Source organism: Pelophylax lessonae (assembly GCF_965119305.1).
Source record: "Pelophylax lessonae genome assembly, chromosome: 1".
NCBI classification, from domain to species: domain Eukaryota; kingdom Metazoa; phylum Chordata; class Amphibia; order Anura; family Ranidae; genus Pelophylax; species Pelophylax lessonae.
In genome coordinates this window covers 825,960,302-825,987,489 of record NC_138768.1, presented here as the reverse complement: position 1 = coordinate 825,987,489, position 27,188 = coordinate 825,960,302, and the positions used below count along the sequence as shown (strand labels likewise).

Genomic DNA, 27,188 nt, shown 5'->3' with positions numbered 1-27,188 from the left:
TTTTGGAACAATGCTGTAACATAACAAAATGTGTAAAAAGTTAAGCACTGTGAATACTTTCCTGGATGCACAGTATATTATTTTAACAAGGATGAAAAACGAATCAGGGTTTTGTTAGCGTTTTGACTGGTTAACACCAGGAATGGCCCATCAGTAAGAATGGTATAACAAATAACATGTCCTTTAGAAATACTACCATCAGCATTTAAAGTTGCTAGAGTAGACTTACCTGGAGGCAACCGCATAGCCTGGCAATCCAAAGCGGTCATAATCCCCACCGTAAATGTCACGAACAAGCTTATCCACTTTCGTGCTCTCTCCAAGGGCTGCCATTTCCAGAGCCTCTTCAAAAGTGGAGCAGCCAGTGAGAAGGCAGCACAAACCGAAAAACGTTCCTCCTCCAAGACTGGAAAACACAACAGAGAAAGTGTTATGAGATTATATCTTTGCCTATATATTTATCCATTCTGTTAACGTGTTTTTTTAACAGTAGTATAATAAGTGCATGGAAGGCCTCTTTCTCACAGGCGGACCAGATCGGACCATCCATTGTCCTCCATGGAGCGGCGGATTTAAAGAGACATGTGTCCATTGATACCTGGTGACATCCGATCCACCAAAAACAGACAGATGGGGGGAATCCGTTGACCATCCGTCTGGTGGATCGGATGACATTCTGCATAAGCGGAGTGGACAAGGACCTGTCATCCACCTGCTCCGTGTGGACAGATTCCCCGCTGAGCAGGCAGATCCGCTGGCGGAGTCAGCCCATGTGAATATGCCCTAAGTCGAAGCTACATTAAAGATTACATGCAAGAACTATGCATTGTTGAGTCACCTAAAAATATTGCTGGGGAAAACAGATTTTAAAAACTGCCCATAAAACATGAATGTCTCCAATAGGTGATCAAAAGTCATATGCTAGTATCTTAGTTTACACAAAAAATTAAGCATTAAATGTAATACAAGGGGTAAGCACAACTTCGGTAAAAAAAAAAAAAAAAATAAAAAAACACACACACCAGGTTTTCCCATACACTTGGGCTGTGCCCATACTGCACGGGTCAGCTGTTTATTTTTATATCCAAATAATAACGGTACAGCGCTATATGAACCAAAGTGCACTTAGTGATTATATATAAACAGAAAATCATACATACATCTGTGCAATATTGGTAAAGTGCTACAGTACCAATAAACTGTTTGTAATGTGATAAATATCAATATGATATAATACATTTAAATCATGAATACATAAGAATAAATAAAGAGTCCAGTGATCTTGTGCAAAAACTTGTGCAAAAAAGCTTGGAGACGATCCTTCAACCAGTGCTCACGGGTAGATCTGTGTGTTTCCACCACCACATAAACAATTGGCCTCTCACCTGAGGTTTCGACCTGTGTTTCACCACAAGGTCAAAATAAGCAGGTACAAGCAAAGCAGGGGTTAACAAGCTCCTTATCTCCACTAGATCACTGCTGCCCAGAAATAGCCAAACATTGGAACAGGGTTCTCACCATAGATGTAGCATAAAAAACAAAGGAGGCACAGGATCTAATGCTCTCAGTATGAACAGGGTTTTAATCTGGATAAGGTAGGTAAAGAACTCACATGTGGGCACTACATATAGTGCATGTACAGCGCAAAACTCTATAGAAAACGACCAAACTGGCTGTCGGCTTCCAGGTTGCTGGTGAAAACTCCGCCCCCCTATATGCGTTATCCGTCAATCAGAAGCTAGACTTCCTCAGTCAGTCTAGCGTCTGATTGACGGATGACGCAACGCGAATAGGGGAGCAGAGTTTACCGGCAACCTGGAAGCCGACAGCCAGTTCGGTAGTTTCTATTGAGTGTTGCGGTTTACATGCACTATATGTAGTGTCCACACATGTGAGTTTTTTTACCTACCTTATCCAGATTAAAACCCTGTTCATACTGAGAGCATTAGATCCTGTGCCTCTTTTGTTTTTTATGCTACATCTACAATGAGAACCCTGTTCCAATTTTGGCTATTTCTGGGCAACAGTGATCTAGTGGAGATAAGGAGCTTGTTAACCCCTGCTTGCTTGTACCTGTTTATTTTGACCTTGGGGTGAAACACAGGTCGAAACCTCAGGTGAGAGGCCAATTGTTTATGTGGTGGTGGAAACACACAGATCTACCCGTGAGCACTGGTTGAAGGATCGTTGCCAAGCTTTTTTGCACAATATCACTGGACTCTTTATTTATTCTTATGTATTCATGATTTAAATATTTTTTATTATATCATATTGATTGATATTTATCACATTACAAACACTTTATTGGCACTGTAGCACTTTACCAATATTGCACAGATGTATGTATGATTTTGTGTTTATATATAATCACTGAGTGCACTTTGATTCATATAGTGCTGTACCGTTATTTGGATATTTGATATTGCTTTGTAGTGGTAAACTAAGTTGGTATAGCAGCTTTATTTTGCACTGTATTGGATTATAGTTAATTGTTTGCGCCGATATACTCACTTTTGAGCTGTTTGTTTTTGTCTTAGGGGATTAAAAAAACAAATATACTTACAGTATCTCAAAAAAGTAAGTACACCCCTTACATTTTTGTGAATATTTTATTATAGCTTTTCATGTGACAACACTGAAAAAAAATGACACTTTGCTACAATGTGAGGTAGTGAGTGTACAGTAGAGCTGCACGATTCTGGCCAAAATGAGAATCACGATTTTTTTAGCTTGGAATAAAGATCACGATTCTCTCACGATTCTCTGTGTAACAAAAAAAATTGGGATAACTTTACTGTTACGTTTTTTTTTTATTCATTAAAGTCTAGTAATTGCGTTTGAAAGACTGCTGTGCAAATACAGTGTGACATAAAATATTACAACAATCGCCATTTTATTCTGTAGGGTCTCTGCTAAAAAAAATATATAAAATGTTTGGGGGTTCTAAGTACTTTTCTAGCAAAAAAAACATTTTAACTTGCAAGCAACAAATGTCAGAAAAAGATCCAGTCTTTAAGAGGTTAAACTTCCTTTCTCCCTGGCAGAGGGAAGGAAAAGATACAATGTAATCATTTTTGTTTATAGTTACTGGGAGACTTTGCTGATAGCCATTTGCCAGGAGGCTTTTTTTTTTTTTCCACAGCTGTTCTCTCTGCTATGCAAAGAATCGAGCATATTTCAGGGTTAGATCGTCAGGAGGGGTGAATCGAGATCGCGATTTTCATACGATTAATCGTGCAGCTCTAGTGTACAGCTTGTATAACAGTGTAAATTTGCTGTCCCCTCAAAATGACAACACACAGCCATTATTGTCTAAACTGCTGGCAACAAAAGTGAGTACAGCCCTAAGTGAAAATGTCCAAATTGGGCCAAAAGTGTCAATATTTTGTGTGACCATTATCATTTTCCAGCACTGCCTTAACCCTCTTGGGCATGGAGTTCACCAGAGTTTCACATTTTGCCACTGGATTCCTCTTCCATGACGACATCACGAAGCTGGCGAATGTTAGAGACCTTGCGCTCCTCCACCTTTTGTTTGAGGGTGCCCCACAGATTGCTCAATATGGTTTAGATCTGGAGACATGCTTAACCAGTCCATACCCTTTACCCTCAGCTTCTTTAGCAAAGGCAGTGGTCATCTTGGAGGTGTGTTTGGGGTTATTATGTTGGAATACTGCCCTGCAGCCCAGTCTCTGAAGGGAGCGGATCATGTTCCGCTTCAGTATGTCACAGTACATGTTGGCATTTATGGTTTCCTTAATGAACTGTAGCTCCCCAGTGCTGGCAGCACTCATGCAGCCCCAGACTGACACTCCCACCACAACGCTTGACTGTAGGCAAGACACACTTGCCTTTGTACTCCCCACCTGGTTGCTGCCACACACGCTTGACACCATCTGAACCAAATAAGTTGATCTTGGACTAATCAGACCACAGGACATGGTCCATTTCCCAAAGACATCCTCTGGATATGATGCTGAGCACGTGCACTCAACATCTTTGGTTGACCATGGGGAGGCCTGTTCTGAGTGGAAGCTGTCATGGTAAACCGCTGTATTGTCTTGGCCACTGTGCTGCAGCTCAGTTTCAGGGTCTTGGCAATCTTATAGCCTAGGCGAGTGATGGCGAAGCTTGGCACCCCAGATATATTGAAACTACATTTCCCATGATGCTCATGCACTCTGCAGTGTAGTTGAGCATCATGGGAAATGTAGTTCCAAAACATCTGGGGTGCCAAGGTCCACCATCACTGGTCTAGGCCATCTTTATGTAGAGCAACAATTCTTTTTTTTTTTTTCAGACCCTCAGAGTTCTTTGCCATAAGGTGCCATTTTGAACTTCCAGTGACCAGTAAGAATGAGAGCGCTAACACCCAGTTTAACACACCTTCTCCCCATTCACACCACAGACCTTATAACACTAATGAGTCACATGACAATGTGGAGAGAAAATAGCTAATTGGGCCCAATTAGGACATTTTTACTTTAGGGGTGTACTCACTTCAGTTGCCAGCGGTTTAGACATTAATGGCTGTATGTAGTTATTTTGAGGGGACAGCAAATTTACACTGTTATACAAGCTGTACACTCACTACTTTACATTGTAGCAAAGTGTAATTTCTTCAGTGTTGTCACATGAAAAGAAAGAATAAAATATTTACAAAAATGTGGAGGGGTGTACTCACTTGTGAGATACTGTACCTAATCCTCCCTGCATAAGACCAGTCCTTGCGGCTGCTGCCTCCCCACGGTCGTGTGCGGGTGAGCACGGAATTGCTCTGGACATAAGGATGCCAAAAGCAGCCAACCACTGGATCGTGGGGGAGCACAGTTTGTGTATGAAGCGAAGGATCGGGCGAGTATAAGCTTTCTCCACTCCCTTAAACTTTTTTTTTGCCCAGAGTTGGGCATTAAAATATTATTGCGGGATATACCCAATTAATCTTAAAAAAAAACTGCACCTTCCCTCTCCTAACACCTATACTAACCTGTGCAAAAAATATCTGTATACTTACCTATTTTCAGGTCGATACAGTCACCTAATCTCCCTTGTGTCAGCCAGCAGCAGCTTCAGAGAAGAAGGAGTTAGCGCAGACAACAGATGGGCCATAGTAAGCCTATAGGTGATGTCACTGCTCACAAGCATTCTGGCAGTTGTGGAGTACTCTTCCCTCTCCCCTGCAGCCCATGCTGGCTGACGCAGGGAAGATCAGGTGACTGGACTGAAGCAGCCTAAATAAGTCCACATACAGATCTTTCTTGCAAAGGTTAGTTAATATAGGATGTTTGGAGGAGGGAGTTCTACTTTAGTAACAGATTTGCTTACTAGCTAATATACAGTGGGTACGGAAAGTATTCAGACCCCCTTTAATTTTTTCACTCTTTGTTATATTGCAACCATTTGCTAAAATCATTTAAGTTCATTCTTCTTCCTCATGAATGTACACATAGCACCCCATACTGACAGAAAAACACAGAATTGTTGACATTGTTGCAGATTTATTAAAAAAGAAAAACTGAAATATCACATGGTCCTAAGTATTCAGACCCTTTGCTCAGTATTTAGTAGAAGCCCCCTTTTGATCTAATACAGCCAGGAGTCTTTTTGGGAAAGATGCAACAAGTCTTTCACACCTGGATTTGGGGATCCTCTGCCATTCCTCCTTGCAGATCCTCTCCAGTTCTGTCAGGTTGGATGGTAAACGTTGGTGGACAGCCATTTTTAGGTCTCTCCAGAGATGCTCAATTGGGTTTAAGTCAGGGCTCTGGCTGGGCCATTCAAGAACAGTCACGGAGTTGTTGTGAAGCCACTCCTTCGTTATTTTAGCTGTGTGCTTAGGGTCATTGTCTTGTTGGAAGGTAAACCTTCGGCCCAGTCTGAGGTCCAGAGCACTCTGGAGAAGAAGGTTTTTGTCCAGGATATCCCTGTACTTGGCCGCATTCATCTTTCCCTCGATTGCAACCAGTCGTCCTGTCCCTGCAGCTGAAAAACACCCCCACAGCATGATGCTGCCACCACCATGCTTCACTGTTAAGACTGTATTGGACAGGTGATGAGCAGTGCCTGGTTTTCTCCACACATACCGCTTAGAATTAAGTACATTTGGAAGGATTGGGAAACAGAGATTTCGGGCACAAGAGTTTTGTTAAAAAGATTTCTTTTATTCAATACAAAGCTAAATATTTTAAAATCATAGAAAAATACAGGCAAATAATTGTGTATTAAGGACACAATGAGACCACATAACAATGGTCTATGTTGTACAATATCTCAGTGCATAGAACTTATAAAAGTCGGTTTACATACAGTTCAAAGTACGAGATCATTAGTAGTCATATAATCCTTGGAAACGTATTGCTTGTTATCAGAAGAACCGCCGACGGACACCCAAGCAGTATGGTGCCGGTCAGCAGGGTCGACTGAAAATATAAGTTAACATTCACCATGTAATATATGACCTTTGCTCGACATGTTTCGCTTTCTTAGACAAAAAAGCTTCATCTGGAGCATATCATTTCTTTTGTCTGTACATATATTAATCAGGCATATATCTCAATTTCCATAGAGAATTCTTTAACGAGGAGGACTGTGCGTTTTGGGAAGCTCAAAAAGGCAATGTATAGTGACATAGTAGTGAGGGTAGTCACTCCATGTCTCATATCAAACTTAGGAAGGACCAGAGCTTAAATGTAGGGAGCGTGTCTCCTCTGCTTGTATGTCGGCCCTTGCCACGCTGTTCCCAGCTTCCGCACAGTCCTCACCGGATGGGGAACCTCCACCATTAGAATTAAGGCCAAAAAGTTCTATTTTGGTCTCATCAGACCAGAGAATCTTATTTCTCACCATCTTGGAGTCCTTCAGGTGTTTTTTAGCAAACTCCCATGCGGGCTTTCATGTGTCTTACACTGAGGAGAGGCTTCCATCGGGCCACTCTGCCATAAAGCCCCGACTGGTGGAGGGCTGCAGTGATGGTTGACTTTCTACAACTTTCTCCCATCTCCTGACTGCATCTCTGGAGCTCAGCCACAGTGATCTTTGGGTTCTTCCTTACCTCTCTCACCAAGGCTCTTCTCCCCCGATAGCTCAGTTTGGCCGGACGGCTCTAGGAAGGGTTCTGGTCGTCCCAAACGTCTTCCATTTGAGGATTATGGAGGCCACTGTGCTCTTAGGAACCTTAAGTGCAGCAGAAATCTTTTTGTAACCTTGGCCAGATCTGTGCCTTGCCACAATTCTGTCTCTGAGCTCTTCAGGCAGTTCCTTTGACCTCATGATTCTCATTTGCTCTCACATGCATTGTGATCTGGAAGGTCTTATATAGACAGGTGTGTGGCTTTCCTAATCAAGTCCAATCAGTATAATCAAACACAGTTGGACTCAAATGAAGGTGTAGAACCATCTCAAGGATGATCAGAAGAAATGGAAAGCACCTGAGTTAAATATAGACATATGCCGGTTTTCGGTAATTCGATATATCGCGGTATTGCATAGCCACGGTATTGTTATTGTGGCATTTTTAAAATACCGAGTTTCTCTGTCAAGTCTGCCTGACTTGTGAATTGATACATTTCAGTGAGCTGGATGACTCATTCACTCACACAGCTAAGCCTTTCAGCATCAGTCTGCCAGTAACTATAAACAAAAATGATTACATTTGTATCTTTTCCTTCCCTCTGCCAGGGAGAAAGGAAGTTTAACCTCTTAAAGACTGGATCTTTTTCTGACACTTGCTGCTTGCAAGTTAAAATCAGTTTTTTTTTTGCTAGAAAAGTACTTAGAACCCCCAAACATTTTATATATTTTTTTAGCAGAGACCCTACAGAATAAAATGGCGATTGTTGTAATATTTTATGTCACACTGTATTTGCGCAGCAGTCTTTCAAACGCAATGATTAGACTTTAATGAATAAAAAAAAAAAAAAAAAAAACGTAACAGTAAAGTTATCCCAATTTTTTTTTTTTGTTACACAGAGAATCGTGAGAGAATCGTGATCTTTATTCCAAGCTAAAAAATCGTGATTCTCATTTTGGCCAGAATCGTGCAGCTCTAATAAATATATATATACACACACACACGCATAGCAGCCCACATTACATTATTATATAGCCATCAAGCAGTGTCTGGCCTACCTGGTGATGACTGGTCCTGGCGCTCTGATCCGATGGCCTGGTCTTTAAAGGGGCAAATCCTTGCGATCCAGAAGTGGTTAAACCTGCAGGAGGACCGGTGTTTTTATCTATTAATGACTTTACTATTGCTTTAGGCCTGGTTCACATGTATGCGGGTTGGTGGTTCACATGTATGCGGGTTGGCGGCCCACATTTGCACAGGCATAGCAGCCCATTGATTTGAACGGGCTGCTATGCCTTCATTTTCCGCAGAAAAAAGGTGCATGCAGCATTTTTTTAAAATTCAGTGGCCTTGAAATCCATCCTGCTTTTGCACCATGCGACTAACCTGCAGTTCCTGCTCTGGCAAGCTTTCTGCATTTTTTGTATACGTGGGCACGGCATTTAAAAATAAACAGTTTGCGTGTGCAGCAACGGCAGGTAAGTCGCATGGTGCAAAAGAAGGATGGATTTCATGGCCACTGCATTTTTTTAAATTCTGCATGCACCTTTTTTCAGCTGAAAACGCAGGCATAGCAGCTCAAGCCCATTCACATCAATGGGCTGCTATGCCTGTGCAAATGTGGGCCCCCAACCCGCATACATGTGAACCACCAACCCGCATACATGTGAACCAGGCCTAAAGCAATAGTAAAGTCATTAATAGATAAAAACACCGGTCCTCCTGCAGGTTTAACCAATTAATGACTTTACTATTGCTTTAGGCCTGGTTCACATGTATGCGGGTTGGGGGCCCACATTTGCACAGGCATAGCAGCCCATTGATGTGAATGGGCTTGAGCTGTTATGCCTGCGTTTTCAGCTGAAAAAAGGTGCATGCAGAATTTAAAAAAATGCAGTGGCCATGAAATCCATCCTTCTTTTGCACCATGCGACTTACCTGCCGTTGCTGCACACGCAAACTGTTTTTAAATGCCGTGCCCACGTATACAAAAAATGCAGAAAGCTTGCCAGAGCAGGAACTGCAGGTTAGTCGCATGGTGCAAAAGCAGGATGGATTTCAAGGCCACTGAATTTTAAAAAAATGCTGCATGCACCTTTTTTCTGCGGAAAATGAGGGCATAGCAGCCCATTCAAATCAATGGGCTGCTATGCCTGTGCAAATGTGAACCACCAACCCGCATACATGTGAACCACCAACCCGCATACATGTTTACCAGGCCTAAAGCAATAGTAAAGTAATTTATAAACAACACCTCCTTCAGGTTTAACCACTTCTTGACCACAAGGATTTGCCCTCTTAATGACCAGGCCATCGGATCGGAGCCGAGCGCCAGAACCAGTTATCACCAGTTAGGCCAGACACTGCTTGATGACCTATTTTAGGCCTGGTTCACAGAGTCTGTACTGACTGACTATATAATAATGTGCATAAGTGAACCAAAGCCCCTAAATTCAGCAATGAAATTGAAGTGAGGTGGAAATTTAATAATAGAATACCGTGATAATACCGTATACCGTGGCAAAACCTTAATCAATTAATCGCAGCATGAAAATCTGATACCGTCACAAGCCTAGTTAAATATATGAGTGTCACAGCAAAGGGTCTGAATACTTAGGACCATGTGATATTTCAGTTTTTCTTTTTTTAATAAATCTGCAACAATGTCAACAATTCTGTGTTTTTCCGTCAATATGGGGAGCTGCGTGTACATTCATGAGGAAGAATGAACTTAAATGATTTTAGCAAATGGCTGCAATATAACAAAGAGTGAAAAATTTAAGGGGGTCTGAATACTTTCGTACCCACTGTAGACACATCTAGTCCAGTGTTTCTCAACCATTTTTTCAGCCAAGGCACACACCATTATAAAATATAAAAAGCTATTTTATCAGTTTAACATAGTGCAGTAACATCCACACACACAGCACACCCAACTTTAGAGGTGATTTTTTACTTCAAAAGCAAATGCACTTTTACAAACTGGTACTGACTAGTATTCCAATGTTTCTCTTCTCCCTCAATTTCTCTCCATCAGTCAGCTAATGTGACCCCAACACTAAGGGAGAGAGGCAGAAGAGGGTCAAACAAGGATGCTGTGGAGGCAACAGACATCCTCCTGATCAACTGATGACATTGGTTGTTAGGATGCCAGTGTCTAGAAAGTGGTGCATAATAAAAACGTGTGGCTTTGTGTAACTAAAAAAGGCAGGTTTCATCCACCTGCTGGCTTGTATACAATTTTTGATACATTTTTAGGCATTTAGCCAAGGCACCCCTGAAGAAGCCTCAAGGCACTCCAGGGTGCCTGGGCACCCTGGTTGAAAAAGGCTGGTCTAGTTACTAGATTCCTGTGTGCAGGCACATCAAAGAGTCCATTTGACCTGTTAACAGTACACAACACATACCCAAGTTATACTTGGAGCCATTTACCTGGTGCCGGTAACCCGTTTATAGTTGTCTTTGGAATACACAGCCAGGATGCTAACCCCTGAACCAATATTTACTAGCAGGAGAGGGTAGGGGTTTTCTAGAGCATAAGGAATCTTCTGACAATGTTCACAATCTTTGGGATTTTCCAGGTAAAAACACTGCGACTGACCATTAAAGCCAACAGAGTCAATGAAGAGTACTCCTTTAATAAGGCAGTCCAGTTCATCAAGCTTGCAAAGTTCTAGTCCTCCGACCTAAAAGATGAAAGAAACAAGCACTCATTGTGAGAATAGGCTGTTGTGCTAAAAAGATCATATTTTTACATTGTTTATAACCAATAAGAGTTCTTGTTAAAATTTTGACCTATGCACTGCATTATAAAAGACAAATGGGAATGCATGGGCAACAATAGGTTTCAAGGTTAGCACATTATCATCCTCTAAATGATAGCAAAATATTTTAGGTTTCCACATTCAAAACTAAAATTCTTCCTATTAGCTCTTTCTGCTCCCTCGACTCTTTCAGATGTCAACAAAGCAACAGAAGCCCTAATAATTGATGCACAAGCACCAGGTAGGTACAAGCAGTGAATGTTTTTACTATATAAAATGGAGGCTTTTTATGTGGTTACATGTCCGCTCAACTGAAGTACATAAATAGAGTTAGATACATGCAATAACAAACTTCCCCACACAGGTCCTGGCAGTTGTGTGTAAATGTCATGAAAAGTCACAAAACAATTAACGTTTTTCTAAAATTCTAATACTTTACAAAAGTTATTCTAAATGGGCATTTCAGTTATGCAAAACGCACAGGAGCATTTCTATAAAGCTGACGTGTCAAACTCCATTTCATCGTGGGCCGCATCACCATTACTGGTTGCCCGAAAAGGGCCAATTGTATCTGTAAAACAATATAAATATATCTATTCTTTAGGATATTAAATTACTGCCTGCATTTGATTATTACTGATTTTAGTGAAAGTGATTAAAAATTATATTTTTTACTTACGTAAAATCCATTTCTCTGATGCTCCTGTCATTCTTGACCATTGGGTTATACCGCCCTCTTACAGGAGTAGGACACTAGGCAGAAAAAAACTTCTGGCTACACCCATGGGCAGTCCCATGGGGTATACTCCCTCTCCCTGCTATAGTCACTCAGTTCTGTTGCAAGCAGTGTCAGGAAAATTATACAGAACAGGCGGTCGCCGGGTTACGAACATCTGACTTACAAACGACTCCTACTTACAAACGGAGAGAGACAACAGGAAGTGAGGAGAAATCTAGGCCTAGGAAGGAAAATTCACACCTGTATGAGTTCTCATGGGAAAAAGGTGTCTCCACTGAAGCTTTATCACCAATCCTTGTTTCCACAACAACCCCAAATTTTCAAAATCCAGTTCTCATTGAGTTGCCTTAAAAAAAAAAAAATGGACCTGTTCTGACTTACAAACAAATTCGACTTAAGAACAAACTTACAGTCCCTATCTTGTTTGTAACCCGGGGACCGCCTGTAACTCCACAGAGGGGTGGGTGCTGTGTCCGTCAAACAAACATCGGAGGAATGGATTTTAGGTAAGTCAAAAATCCCATTTTCTCTTCCGTTCATTGATGGACACAGCTTCTGTCATTCTTGACCATTCGGACATACCAAAGCTGTGTTAAACATGAGGGGTGGGAAACAGCAAAAAATTCCCAAGGCTAAATATTAGCCAACCAGGCAACAGGGGCTCAACCAAAACAGGATCAGGTCCTCTTAAACAACAGCCTTCAAAACCTTGCGACCAAAATGAAGGATCCGCAGATGCCAAAACATCCACTTTATCAAAAGCTTTGTAAAAGTGTGCACCGACGACCAGGTAGCTGCCTAGCAAACCTGCATCAGACACTTGATGGAAGACCCAGGAAGCACTAAGCGCCCTAGTAGAGTGTGCCTTGACAGGGAAAGGAGGAACCTGACCCCTGATGGAATAGGCCTGAACCACTGTCTGTCCAATCCATCTGGAAATGGTCGCAGAGAAAGCGGACAACCCTTTTCGAGGTCCATCCGTGGAACACAAATAGAGTGTCTGACTTCCTGAAAGACGCCTGGGCTGCCAGGTACACCCCGATTGCCCGGACCACATCCAAACCATGCAAGTCAATTTCCTTCGGATGTTTAGGCCTGGGAGACAGGTAAGGCAGCACAATGTCTTCATTCAAATGAAAATCAGAGACAACCTTAGGAAGGATTGAGGACCGGGGTGAAGCACCAGCTTATCCTTGTGAATCGCCAGATAAGGCGAACGACAGGATAACGCCGCCAGTTCCAACACCCTGCAAGCAGAGGTGATAGCCACCAAAAGGCCACTTTCTGGGACAGCGTAAGCAGGGGAATCTCCCGAATATTTCTCAAAGGGAGGCTTCTGTAGAGCTGAAAGCACCAAAATTAAGATCCCAAAGGCGGCAACAGGGCCCACACTGGAGGAACCAAATGTAAGAAGAAAAGCAAGCACCAGGGAGCGCGTGGCTAAAAGGTCATTGGAAAGACCGCCAAGAGCAATACCTGGCCCTTCATGGTACTCAAGGCCAATTTCTGTTCAAACCCCCCCCATTGAAGGAAGGTTAAGATCCGAAACACAGAAGGAGCAAGGATGCCCCACAAAAAGACTCACACAATGCAATGTACGTCTTCCATGTACGATAGTAGATCATCTTCAAAGCTTTTAACAACGTAGGAATCACCGACTCAAACAAGCCTCTATCCTTTAGCACCTGGCGTTCAACAGCCAAGCCGTCAAAGCCAAGCGACTGTAAAGCAGGATGGAAGTTCGGTCCTTGGCAGATCCTCCGAGTGAAAGCTTCCAAGGAACTTTGGCGTACTGGCGAGGCTAGTCTGGGGCCACTAAGATGACCGGAATCCCTTTCGCCTCGATACTGAATAAGAGCCTGGGCAGAAGCTTGAGAGGGGGGGGAAGGCATACAATCAGACGATACTAACCCCACTGGCCACCAGCACGTCTACGGCGTCCGCCTGCGGAACCCTTGACCAAGCCATAAACCTCTATACCTTTCTGTTGAGCCGAGACGCCGACAGATCCACTCCGGGGTGCCCCACCTTAGACACAGCTGATGAAACACCTCCAGATGAGGGACCACTCCCTGTGGTCCAAAGCCTGCCGACTGAGGTAGTCCGCCTGCCAATTTTCCACCATGGGAAAGTGTACGGCAGAGAGGGCAGGAACGAACCGTTCTGCCCATCTTAGAATGCCAGCTACCTCCAGAGCTGCAGGGCACTCCTTGTGCCCCCTTGGCGATTGACATAAGCCACAGCCGTGGCATTGTCCTACTGAATGAGCACTGGGCATCCCTGAAGACGATCCATCCAATGATCCAGGCACATTCTGATCGCTCGGAGTTCCAGGACATTGATCAGTAGTCTGGACTCTTCCAGCGTCCAAATCCCCTGAGCAGAATGCTTCTTGAGGACGCCTCCCCAGCCGGACAGGCTGACATCCGTGGTGACCACTGTCCAATACAAGGGGAGGAAGGATATTCCCAGCTGAAGCGGCGGAGATCGAAGCCACCGTATCAGGGACTCCTTTGTTCCCCAACTCAGCCAGATCTGATTGTCCAGAGACTGCGGAGTCTTGTCCCACTTGGTCAGAATCTCCCTTTGCAGGGACCTCGTATGGAACTGTGCAAACGGAACAGCCTAGAAGGAAGATACCATCAGGCCCAGCACCCGCATGCTAGTCCAGAGGGATGACTATTTGTTGGACAGCAGGAGCCGAATTGCAGTCTGTATTTTCTGGAGTTACGGCCGAGTCCAGAGTCTGCCTAAATAGTCCAGCTTTATGGACGCAACCAGGGCAGACTTCTAAAAAAAACAGAATCCAGCCGAACTCCCACAGAGTTCGTATTGTGATCTTCAGGTTCTGCACCAGAGCAGAGGGAGAATCCGTTAGCAGAAGAAGATCATCCAAGTAGCCTAGTACCGTGATCCTTCGTTGGCGTAGCAAGACTAGCACTGGAGCCCAAACTTTTGTGAAGACCCGAGGAACAGAAGCGAGAAAAAAAAAGGGTAACGCCACAAACTGATAATGTTCTTCTCCGACAGCAAAATGGAGAAAACGCTGGTGACTGGCACATATTGGAATGTGAAGATAGGCATCCTTTATATAAAGAGGAGAGGAAATACCCCTGACGTTGGATCGTCACCACCATTAGAATGGACTCCGTTCTGAACAGTTGGGCTTTAGGAAAATGTGTTTACTTAATGGTTTATTAGCTTGATATATGTGCATAAAGGCAGTCATATTTGAACATGACAATATCAACAAACCATTTCACATAAACTAACAAACACTCCCTTCTGTCTGTCTAACTAACCACATCTCATCAGCTATATACTAGAGTGACTACCTGCAGTATTTGATATAAAGCCACAGGAAGTAGAATATACACATTTATGCATGACATGTTATGAAATATGGGGCAGTAGGCATGTCAAATGTACAAATAGTAAAAATGCTGAACAGGTGGGCGAGGACCCCAAGTAGGGGCACATACAGTCGTAGCCAAAAGTTTTGAGTACACAACAAATATGAATTTTCACAGTCTGCTGCTTCAGTGTTTTTAGATCTTTTTGTCAGATGTCACTATGATATACTGAAGTATAAATACAAGCATTTTAGAAGTGTCAAAGATTTGTATTGACAATTACATGAGGTTTATGCAAAGAGTTAATATCTGCAGTGTTGACTCTTCATTTTTAGGACCTCTGCAATTCTCCCTGGCATGCTGTCAATCAACTTCTGGGCCACATCCTGACTGATGGTAGCCCATTATTGCATAATCAATGCTTGGAGTTTGTCAGAATTTGTGGGGTTTTTCTTTGCTCACCTGCCTCTTGAGGATTGACCACAAGTTCTCAATGGGATTAGGGTCTGGGGAGTTTCCTGGCCATGGACTCAAAATGTCCATGTTTTGCTCCCCAAGCCACTTCATTATCACTTTTTCCTCATGGCAAGGTGCTCCATCATGCTGGAAAAGGCATGATTCCTCAGATTTCTTCTGGGAGGATGTTTTTGTACCATAATTTATTCATGGCGTGTTTTTTAGGCAAAATTGTGAGTGAGCCCACTCCTTTGGCTGAGAAACAACCCCACACATGAATGGTCTCTGGATGCTTTACTGTTGACATGCCACAGAACTGATGGTAGCGTTTTTCTCATCTTCCTCAGTTTCTCTCAAGCACTCAGCTAAAGTGACCCCCCCAGTGTTAATGGAAAGGGGCAGGGGAGGGTCAAATAAAGATGCTGTGCAGGCGATCAACACTTAACACTGATGACATCACTGGTTGTTGGGATGCCGGTGGCTGGAAGGTTGAAATGGTGCATAATGAAAACCTGTGGCTTTGTGAAGGCAGGCTTGATCCACCTGTTGGCCTGTAAAAATTTTTGGCAATTTTTAGGCATTTTGAAGAAACATCAAGGCACCCTGGTTTAAAAAGGCTGGCATAGATTACACAGTTAACCGGTTGCCGACTGCGCACAGTATATTTACTGCGGCAGTCAGCCCTGGCCAGGCAGAGTGACGTAGATCTACGTCACTCGCCTGTCACTATTAGAGCCAATAGCGGGCGAGCGCGCGCCCGCCTCGGCTCGTTCAGGGAAGAGTGCGGGCGTGTGACCGGCGGACCCGATGTCCGCTGATCGTCGGTACAGCGGGAGAAAGGCAGAGCGGCTCATGTAAACAAGCCGCCTGTCATTCTCCCCTGTGTAAAAATGAAGATCAGACGGTTCTACTATGTAGCACCGTTGATCTTTGTTTTTACACCAAAAGCATTTTCCCACTACAGTTAGAATCACACCCCTAGGACACACTTAACCCCTCCCTGTCCAATACAGTTAACCCCTTCCCTGCCAGTGTCATTTTTGCAGTAACAGTGCATATATATAGCACTGATTACTGCAGTAATGTCACTGGTACCCCCAAAAGTGTCAAAAATGTCAGTCAAGGGTCCGATCTGTCCGCCGCCATGTCGCAGTACCGCAAAAAAAAAAAAAAACGCACACCAAAAATGACAAAAATCTTTCCCTTTGTTAGTAAACGCGATAACTTTTGCGCAAACCAATCAAAATACGCTTTTTGCGATTTTTATTTTACCAAACATATGTAGCATAAAATAATTTGGCCGAAAATGTTTTTTTTTTGGGGGGGGAATTTCATATAAAAAAAAGTGAAAAAATATTGTTATTTTTGCAAAAATTACGCTCTTTTTTTGTTTATAGCGCATGATCAAAAAAAAAAAAAAAATCGCACAGGTGATCATATACCACCAAAAGAAAGCTCTGTTTGTGGGAAAAAAAGGACGTAAAATTTGTTTAGGTACAGCGTCGCACGACCGCGCAATTGTCCGTTAAAGTTAGTAAAAAAAAAAAAAACGCAAGAAACCCCCTGGTCAGGAAGGGGGTAAAATCTTCTGGGGCTTAAGTGGTTAAAGTGGTAGTAAACTCTGCTTTGTGACTTATCTGGAGGAGAGAGATTGTCGCAAACAGAATATAAGAACTGCTATAGTAGTCTATACTGCACTAAGGGTTAGAAGGCAGTCCCAGTATAGAGTCCGGTGAAATAGCTGGTTCACCTTGTCTCCAGGAAGTGACGTCACGGCCCTTCTATCCACGGACCCACACCACCCGCTGCCGGCGAGGGATCAGCACACCTCCTGCCATCCCACAGGTGATCGCCGGCTCATCCTCCACAGCGCCAGCTCCGGCAGGACATCTAGAGGGACCCCCTGGATGACAAACGCCCAGAGCCCAAACGCCCAGAACCCCCATCATACTGCCCCTAATGGCTATGTAATAAGCTGCAGAGAGCGGAGATAGGCATAATCAGCGGAGACGTCGTCGGAGGAGGACCGGAGGAAGAAGAGCCAACAGCCGACAGCAAAAGACCGGAGAGGAGAAGAAAAGAAGAAGAGTGGACAGCAGAAGACCCCGGAGAGGAGAACACAAGAAGAGGGGACAGCAAAAGAGCAGAAGACCCCGGAGAGGAGAAGACCCCGGAGAGGAGAAGACAAGAAGGGCGGACAGCAAAAGAGCAGAAGACCCCGGAGAGGAGGAGAGGAGAAGACCCCGGAGAGGAGAAGACCAGAAGAGTCGGATGAAGATTTTTAATAAACTTACCAAAACGTCTCTTGTCGTTATTTCCATACACTGCCTTTTATGTGGTGAATGAGTAGGGGTACAGTGTACCCCATACCCATTCACATAGGGAGGGGGTCCGGGATCTGGGGGGCCCCTTGTTAAAGGGGGCTTCCAGATTCCGATGAGCCCCCTGCCCGCAGACCCCCACAACCACCGGCCAGGGTTGTGGGGATGAGGCCCTTGTCCTCATCAACATGGGGGCAAGGTGCTTTGAGGTGGGGGGTGCAGAGCTCCCCCTGCCCCAAAGCACCAACACCCCCCCATGTTGAGGGCATGTGGCCTGGTGTGGTCCAGGGGGGGTGGGGCCGCTCGCTCGTCCCCTCCCCTTTCCTGGCCTGCCGGGCTGCATGCTCGGATAAGGGTCTGGTATGGATTTTGGGGGGGACCCCACGCCGTTTTTTCGGCATGGGGCTACCCTCAAATTCCATACCAGACCCATTTTGGCGTGGAGTTCCCCCTCAAGATTCTCACAGCGCAAGTCGCCCCGCAAGTCGGATCCGACTTGCGGTGTTGCGGTGCGACCTCCATTCAAATCAATAGGCTCCCATAGGGAACCATTGATTTTGAATGGAAGAAAAAAAACGCTGCTAAAAGCAACGTGGCAAAACGTGCAATAACGCCAATGGAAAAAGCTACTGAAAGCACGTTTTTACAGCTGCTTTTTCCGGCGTCAGAACTAACTTTGACGTACGTTTTTTCTAACGCCCTGTGTGCATGGGGCCTTATTATTAAACTTGCTATAAGACACTCAAGGTTAAATATTTCACATAAGGAACATCTCTGATTAAGTCATATGCCCTTATATGTATTTCCTGTTGAGTTCTTTAGTTCTGTACTGTATAAATACTCATGGTTGGCCTTTAATAAACTCAACATGTTTTGACTCTCAGCTCATTTCTGTCAAAGTGTGTTCCCTGAGCTCTGACGAGGTATCCCCTGGTGGTCCGAACCTTAAAAGAGAACCCCAACAATACTAAACATGCCTAATCCAATCACGTGCGCCCAAGATATTGCAAAAAACTACAGTGGCCAAAAATCTTAATAGGACACTTTAAAAGCTATTACAGCTCATCAGTTTTGAGTTACCCAGGAGCTCTTGTGCTAGAATTGTTGCTCTCATTGTCACGTGTAGAGCGACCACTGTTTACATACCCGTGTGCACACTGGGCATGCGTTTGCAGGGCAACAAAGTTCTGTTTAAAATTTTTCCTTTTTTTTTTTTTTTTAATTATTACAAAGGGTTAATAAACCCCTAATAACCACTTCAGCCCCGGAAGGTTTTACCCCTTTAATGACCAGGCCATGTTTTGTGATACAGTACTGCATTACTTTGACAATTGTGCGGTCATGCGATGCTGTACCCAAATAAAATTCAGGTCCTTTTTTTCCCCACAAATAGAGCTTTCTTTTGGTGGTATTTGATCACCTCTGCAGTTTTTGCCCTATAAACAAAAAAAACAGCGACAGTTTTGAGGGGAAAAAAATGGGATTTTTATCTTACCGTAAAATCCATTTCTCTGATGTTCATTTATAGACACCGCTCCTGATCTTCTTAACCATTGGGTTATACTGCCCCCCTACAAAGGAGGACACTAGGCAGAAAAAAAACCTTGACTACGCTGGGGATATTCTCCCACTCTCAGCTATAGGCACTCAGTTTTGTTACAAGCAGTGTCAGAAGAAATTCAAATCCAGAGGGGTGGGTGCTGTGTCCATAAATGAACATCAGGGAAATTGATTTTACAATAAGACAAAAATCCAATTTTCTCTATCGTTCATTGACAGACACAGCTCCTGATCTTCTTAACCATTGGGACGTCCCAAAGCAGTGTTAAACATAAGGGGTGGGAACAGCAGAAAAAACTCCAAGGCTAAACTATAGCCAACCAGGTAACATGGAGCTCAACCAAGAACAACTGGAGCTCACCTAAAAAAAAAACAATACACCCTCAAAGAGGACCAGGTCCTCTAAACAGCAGCCTGCAAAACCTTGCGGCCAAAGGAAGCATCCCAGCCAGGAAATGGTGGATCTGAAACCGGAAGTGAAGAAATCCTCATTGCTTCCACTTTCCTTGTTTATATGCGAGATCGAAGCATGGATTTACTTCTCACATATTGCTCCACCACGAAGCTGATGGTTGTTGTCCCAGGCTCCCAGTAAGAGCAGGAGAGCCCAGGAACCAGGGATGGAAGGGTGTCTGCCAGACAGTGGCGTGGGGCCTCTATCTCTCTAAAAGGGAGCTGCCGCATCACTTTCAAGACGAGAGCCGGCTAAGGAAACCCCACACAAGCCGATAGCTGCTACTGCAACCATCAGCTTTTGATTGGAGGTTTACTCTTTGGATGTCTGTAGTACATCCAAGAAGCTAAGCTTACCATTCTTTATCTACTGTGTGGAAATCTCAAGCCCTGCCCATTTCTCTTCTGTTCGACTACAGCACACTCCCCTTTCCGCAAAAGCAGAGGTCTGTAGTCCAACACTGCTTGCTGTTTCAGTGCAGCAGGGGCAGAGTTGTCAGCTCAAACATGAAGTTATAAACGCATTGTATAAGTGCCATTTTAAGAGCATTAATGGGCCCCGAGCAATGCAGTGCACTGGTGCCCTGCCCACACAATCACCCACGAGATTAAAAATGCTAATTATTGATATGCGATATTTATTGATACAGCAGTGCCAGGCTATTGACAGCTTCAAAGTTTGATGGCTGGGTCCGGTGAACACACACACGAATGGGAGTCAGACTCGACTGTCCTGTGTGTGCCTGTTCCCGTGGAAGTGGACAGGCATTCCTGCAACTGTGGGCCCCCCCTCCATGGTCCAAGTGGCCTAACAGTAGTGCAGGGCCGACAGGCGCTTGCCCCCCGCTATGTTTGGCGGCAGGATGCACACGCAAATCTGGACTAATGCTTGGCTGGGGCTGGGTCGCTGGGCAGACAGGGCCCCTCGGACAAGTGGGGCCCCCGGGCAACTGCCCAGCATGCCCATTCGGTAGATGGACCTACATTGTATTTCTGTCAGTATCAACCGGTATTTGGCTGTACTTTCTGCATCTAAAGAGGTAAACATGAATGTATTAGGGCTATAATACATATTACAATATCACTGTACAATCAACTTTAGATATACCAAATCTATGTAAGATGAGGACCTACCTAAACTATCCAAACAGGCAAGCCCCTACACTACATAGTTAGTAGATCTAAAGGAGATTGTACAATCAGCTTGCAACATATGTGGTGAGCATTACAGAGATGGACTTAATTGGGCTGATATACTGGAGAGTTCAAAATCCGGTGCAGCTCTGCATAGAAACCAATCAGCGTCCAGTTTTCTTTTTTGTCAAAGCTCAATTGAACAAGCTGAAGTTATAAGCTGACTAGCTATCATGCACAGCTGCACCAGATTTTGCTTTTGTACATCTACGCACACACAGATTTAGAACAATTAGCTACAAGGCGTAATAGTATATGCTTGCCTACATACTTACAGTCAGGAATTCCTCTTCAAACTTATAGGCTCCGCCACCAGTGGCACACAATGAGGTATGTAAACTGGAGAACTGCTTGTCCCGTGCCATCTGAATGAAGATGGACATATCGTGAGTGGGAAATCGGATGAAGTGCAGGCTCCCCTTTCTGCCACACATGGTCAGATCCTTTAGCTCTAAGTGGACATCTCGAATGCCGGTCTGCCCATAGGCCACATTGGAGGTCAGGTATTTTCGGATACTCTTCAGGCTTTCCACTTCCTCCTGCTCTTCTTCAGCCGTGATGTCTCTGGGTTCAAAATAGACAAGTTTGACCAGCGTCCCACCAATATCCAAGCCAAACCAAGGAAAGGCTAGGACAAAAGACACACACGTTATAGAGCCCACAAGGTCTCTCTAAGCAATATTTTACTCTAATGATCTGGGAACAAATCCATGTAAACAGAAATAATAGCAACCCTTTAATTAGTTTGAAACTGGCACAGAAGTAGTACAATGGGGTGGAGATCTAATTCTGTAAGTTCGCAATAGAACATTTCCCATGAATGGAAAACGGAGGTCCCATTTACAAATATAAGCGAAACCTGCACAATGTAAGAAGGCACCTCAATAAGCTACTGCAAAGTTGAATTTCAAAATACAATTGAAAGTGTATGTTGGGAGACAATTACAAAAATAAAACTACAATATTTTTATTTTTTTAACCACTTTATGAGCCGGGTCACCTTAGCGCGACACGACTCCTTACTACTTCGGGGGCGACTTGTGCATTACATTGCACCACGACTTCGGAGCGACTTGCAGGGACTTCACATAATGGAAGTCTATGCAAGTCGCTCCGAGGTCGCCCCGAAATAGTACAGGACTTGTGTCGCTCCTATTAGAACGGGTCCTGTAGGCTGACAAGTCGCGCTAATGTGAACCGGGTATAAGACCAGGCCTTTTGCTGACATTTTTATTTACAAGTAAAAAAGCTGTATTTTTTGCTAGAAAATCACACACACACTGCTCAAAACAATTAAAAGGAACACTTTTTAATCAGAGTATAGCATCAAGTCAATTAAACTCCTGGGATATTGATCTGGTCAGTTAAGTAGCAGAGGGGGTTAAATCAATTTCAGCTGCTTTGGTGTTATTGAAATGAAATAGAGGTGCACTAGATGGGCAAAAATGAGACAACCTCCAAAACAGGAATGGCTTTACAGGTAGAGGCAAATTAAATTTATTTCCTGCTCATGTTTGAGTTTTTCACTAGTTTTGCATTTGGCTAGGGTCGGTGTCACTACTGGTAACCTGAGACGATACCTGGACCCTATAGAGGTTGCACAGGCAGTCCAACTCCTCCAGGATGACACATCAATACGTGCCATTGCCAGAAGGTTTGCTGTGTCTCCGAGCACAGTCCCAAAAACATGGAGAAGATTCCAGGAGACAGGCAGTTCCTCTAGGAGAGCTGGACAGGGCCGTAGAAGGTCCTTAACCCATCAGCAGGACCGGTGTCTGCTCCTTTGTGCAAGGAGGAACAGGATGAGCACTGCCAGAGACCTAAAAAATGACCTCCAGCAGGCCACTGGTGTGAATGTCTCTGATCAAACAATCAGAAACAGAGTTCATGAGGGTGGCCTGAGGGCCCGACGTCCTCTAATGCCTGGCACCATGGATCTCGATTGGCATTTGCCATTGAGCACCAGAATTGGCAGGTCTGCCACCGACGACCTGTGCATTTCACTGATGAGAGCAGATTCACTCTGAGCACATGTGACAGATGTGAAAGGGTCTGGTGAAGACACAGAGAAAGTTATGTTGCATGTAACATCATTCAGCATGACCGGTTTGGTGGGTCAGGAATGGGCTGTGGAGGCATATCCACAGAGGGACACACAGAGCTCTACAGACTTGACAATGGCACCTTGACTGCCATTTGGCATCAGGATGAAAATATTGGACCCATTGTCAGAGCCTACGTTGGTGCAATGGGCCCTGGGTTCCAGCCCCATGTGGCCAGAGTATGCAGCTAGTTCCTGGAGGATGAAGGAATTGATACTGTTGAATGGCCCCCACGCTCGCCTGACCTAAATCCAAAAGAACAACTCTGGGACATTATGTTTCAGTTCATCGTCAGGTTGCATCTCAGTCTGTTCAGGAGCTCAGTGATGCCCTAGTCTAGATCTTAATGGAAAAACCCCAGGACACCATCCATCGTCTTACAAGGAGCATGCCCCCATTATTGTCAGGCATTGCATACAAGCATGTGTGGGCCACACAAACTACTGAGTATGATTTTGAGTTGCTGCAATGAAATTTCAGCAAAATGAACTAGCCTGCTGCATCATTTTCTCACTTTGATTTTCGGGGTGTCTATGAATTCAGCACTTTGTAGGGGGATAATTTTCATTTCCATCAAACGTTGTGGCATCCTTTCGCTCCTAACACTTTATCCAGTCCATATCAGTATAGATATCTAGCATGATATTTTTCCCCATTGAAATCTGATGTGTTGTCAAAGTGTTCCTTTAATTTTTTTGAGCAGTGCGTGTATATTATATATAAGGAATTATAAGGAAGAAAGAGGAACCGGAAAACTACATCGGAGGTCGTTTCGGTCCTCCAAGGGCATAGGGCCAAGTTAGGGCCATTTTGCCCTCACGTTACTCCCTGCCCAGCCATCTGCAGGACCGGATCGCTTCAGGGTTTACCAACGGCTCCGGTAAACCCGGAAACAAGCTGCCTATAAAAAATGATCATGTGGCAAATCCGCTGCCGGGATTATTTTTATCTGAAAGCCTGCTGTCTAACAAAAGATAAAAAATTGATAAGGTGGTTATGGCAGCTAGCTGCTGCCATAACCCCGGTATTTAACATCAAAGTAATGACCAATATTTACAGTTAGGCAGTTGAAAAGTAGTTATTTTTTATTCTGGCAGAAAAGCTCTCCTTCCTAAATTACCTGTTGCGGGCTGACAGCACACTTTCTGCCAAGTTGTGTTTTCTGATCTACAGAACAACCTTCCCTCTCCTTCTCTTCACAACATAGGAGAAAGTGTTCTTGTAGCCCAACAGAAGAACTTGGGGAACGGATTTGATATTGTGAAATAACACGTAGCATGCTGGATTTCTGGCAGGACAAACTGTTTTTTCAGATATAACATGCTTTAGACCCCGTTCACACTGGGGCGACCTGGTCGCCTGACAGGTCGCCTGCCATAGAGAAGCTGTGGACCCGTTCTAAAAGGAGTGACACAAGTCGCTCCGACTTAGAAAAAGGGTCCGGAGCTTCTTTGGGGCGACCTGGAGCGACCTGCATTGACTTCAATGTTATGAAGTCCGTGCCGGCCGCTCCGAGGTCGCGGTGCGAGCCGCGACTTGTGAGGTCGCCCCGGCAAGTCGGAACGCCCCAGTGTGAACGGGGCCTTAATGGTATATTTAAAAGATAAGATTACCTTTTCAAAAAAATAAATAAATGCACATCTTTTTGCAGGTTAAACAAAAAAAAAAAAAAAAAAAAAAAAAACACTGGATTTTTTAATTTTTATTGGGAGCCTGTAAAGCATTGCACCCACGATCAGCAAATTCAGGGTGCAATAAAAGGGCTCTTGCAGACTGTCAGTGTAAGTTCTCAGTTCATGTCATTGTGTAGCTGCCTGCCTGTATGCAATATGAGCAATCAATGAACTACCTAGATTCCTTGCCTACACTCCCTTGCCATTCCAAAGCACTCAAATTGGCAGTGTCAGCAACCACAGGGAACGGTGCGGTCACTTCCTAATACATTTCACCGCACACAGGCCAAGCAATTGGCTGCTAGGTCCGAACACTGTAGCAGGTGACCAAGTCACATGCTCCCCCATATATGAAGAGCTAGCTGCAGAACAGGAAGAAGCAGCGCAAATAGGAAGAGTACAAGGGGTTTGAAGGACACCCTTTGCAAAGGCATTGATACTTTGTCATGTATGCACAAGCGGCTGGTGTCTAAGAAAAACAATCTAAAACATCCAATTATATTTATTTTACATGCATCATCCAAGCAGGACCTTGGCAGAAAACAGAAAATAGAGGGAGTGTGGAACATTGCTGGAACCTCAGTGTACTTGGAAAGATGCCATGAAGATAGGACAGCATGTCTGCACTGAGCCAGTGACATTCTGTGGTTTGATAAGCAGGAGGAGACCAAGGTTAAAGAATACAGATAGATCACAACAACTGAGCTTTTCATATTCAACAAGGAACCATTGTCTTCCACACAGATCTACATCCTCTCTTCAAAACACTAGAAACACCTCCCCGGCTCACCAGGTCCTTTGTACCTCTCTAAAGAGAACCTGTCATCCATCACAGCCAATGCAGACCATGTGGGCCAGGTGACTCAATACTGGTGATGCTGCAAACATATGCATTGCTCCCAGAAATTGTACAGCTTATAGGAAATGTACACCCCCAGCATCATATAGAAACCCCCAGCTCTATGGAATAGGACCTTTCTTACCCACCCTGTCTCTTAAGAAACATTTTCAACACATTTCTCTACCCAATGTAATCCAATGCCTTATTGGACTAATCACACCTATCCTTTCTCTGAAATAAAAAGCAGCCATTTTATTAACAGCTCCTCCATTCAGCAACCCCCTCTACTTCAATAGAGAGCCTATGGACATAGCTTATTCCCTTCCTTCTCTCTCTCTCCCTACAGCTCATTATATCCTCCAGTCACATCTATCAATAGTTCATAGAAACACAGCCCACTACATCACTGTACAGCCCCCCCCCCCCACATCATCATCATGTCCCTGTACAGTCACCCCTATGTTCTGTTACACCCCCTCTACAATTAGACTGAGCTCACATTTCCAATCATACTCCCTCCCCCCTACTATTCTCCAACCATAAATGACCACTGCTGATATTATATACAATCCCATCATACCCTTCCCCCTTTTCTATCCCAACTGATAACCATCATAGTCTTTATACAATCCCATCATACCCTTCTTCCTTTACAGATGACAACAGCATTTCGTATAAATATTACAATGATACATCCCCCCCCCCACTCTTTTCTATAGCTATATGATAGTCTTCTCTATATACAATCCTATCCTAACCCCCCCTCATAGATGACCATAGCATGCTGTATATACAATCCTATCATACCCCCCCCTCAGATGACCATAGCATGCTGTATATACGATCCTATCATACCCTCCCCTCATAGATGACCATAGCATGCTGTATATACAATCCTATCCTACCCTCCCCCCCCTCATAGATGACCATAGCATGCTGTATATACAATCCTATCATACCCCCCCCCCTCATAGATGACCATAGTAGGGCTGCCACGACTCGTCGACTACAAAAAATCGTCGACGTGCGGAAAATGCGTCGACGCGTCAACGCGTGACGTCACACGCCCCCGGCCGGCCGCCGCGCCGCTTGAAGCAGTGCCGGCCGGGTGAAATTCCCCCGCCGGGCTCCGTCGGAGACGAGAGGTGAGCGCTGACCGTCTCCAGCACCCCTGTACTCCCTGTACTGCCACAGCTTCTGCCGCAACACACATTCGCCATCCTCCCCCGATCACCCAGCTACTTACACATGTCACATTTTCGGCGCTACACCGGCTTGTAATGGTCTGTACTAGGTGGGAGGGCTTACTGGGGGGTCTGCACTGGAAGGGGGGCTTACTAAGTGGTTTGTACAGTACAGACCACTTAGTAAGCCCCCCTCCCAGTACAGACCCCCCAGTAAGCCCTCCCACCCAGTACAGACCCCTTAGTAAGCCCCCCTCCCAGTGCAGACCCCTCAGTAAGCCCTCCCACCTAGTACAGTCTGTACTAGGTGGGAGGGCTTACTGAGGGGTCTGCACTGGGAGGGGGGCTTACTAAGGGGTCTGTACTAGGTTGGAGGGCTTACTGGGGGGTCTGTACTAGTGTACTGGGAGGGGGGGCTTACTAAGTGGTCTGTACAGTACAGACCACTTAGTAAGCCCCCCTTCCAGTGCAGACCCCTC

At 44.6% G+C, this 27,188-nt stretch overlaps 1 protein-coding gene across 2 annotated transcripts in view; it reads right to left on the bottom strand.

Moving 5' to 3' along the window:
* Positions 1-27,188, bottom strand: part of PANK2 (pantothenate kinase 2) — a 54,227-nt gene that overhangs the window by 17,755 nt on the left and 9,284 nt on the right. Inside the window, exons 2-4 of one of the 2 annotated variants that reach the window (XM_082267170.1) lie at positions 21,185-21,537; positions 10,502-10,755; positions 230-406 (exon numbers count right to left, since the gene is read on the bottom strand). In XM_082267170.1, coding sequence (XP_082123296.1) covers positions 230-406; positions 10,502-10,755; positions 21,185-21,537 — 784 coding nt within the window. The remainder of the gene's footprint in view (positions 1-229; positions 407-10,501; positions 10,756-21,184; positions 21,538-27,188) is intronic. The other variant, XM_082267171.1, reaches the window with a different exon arrangement.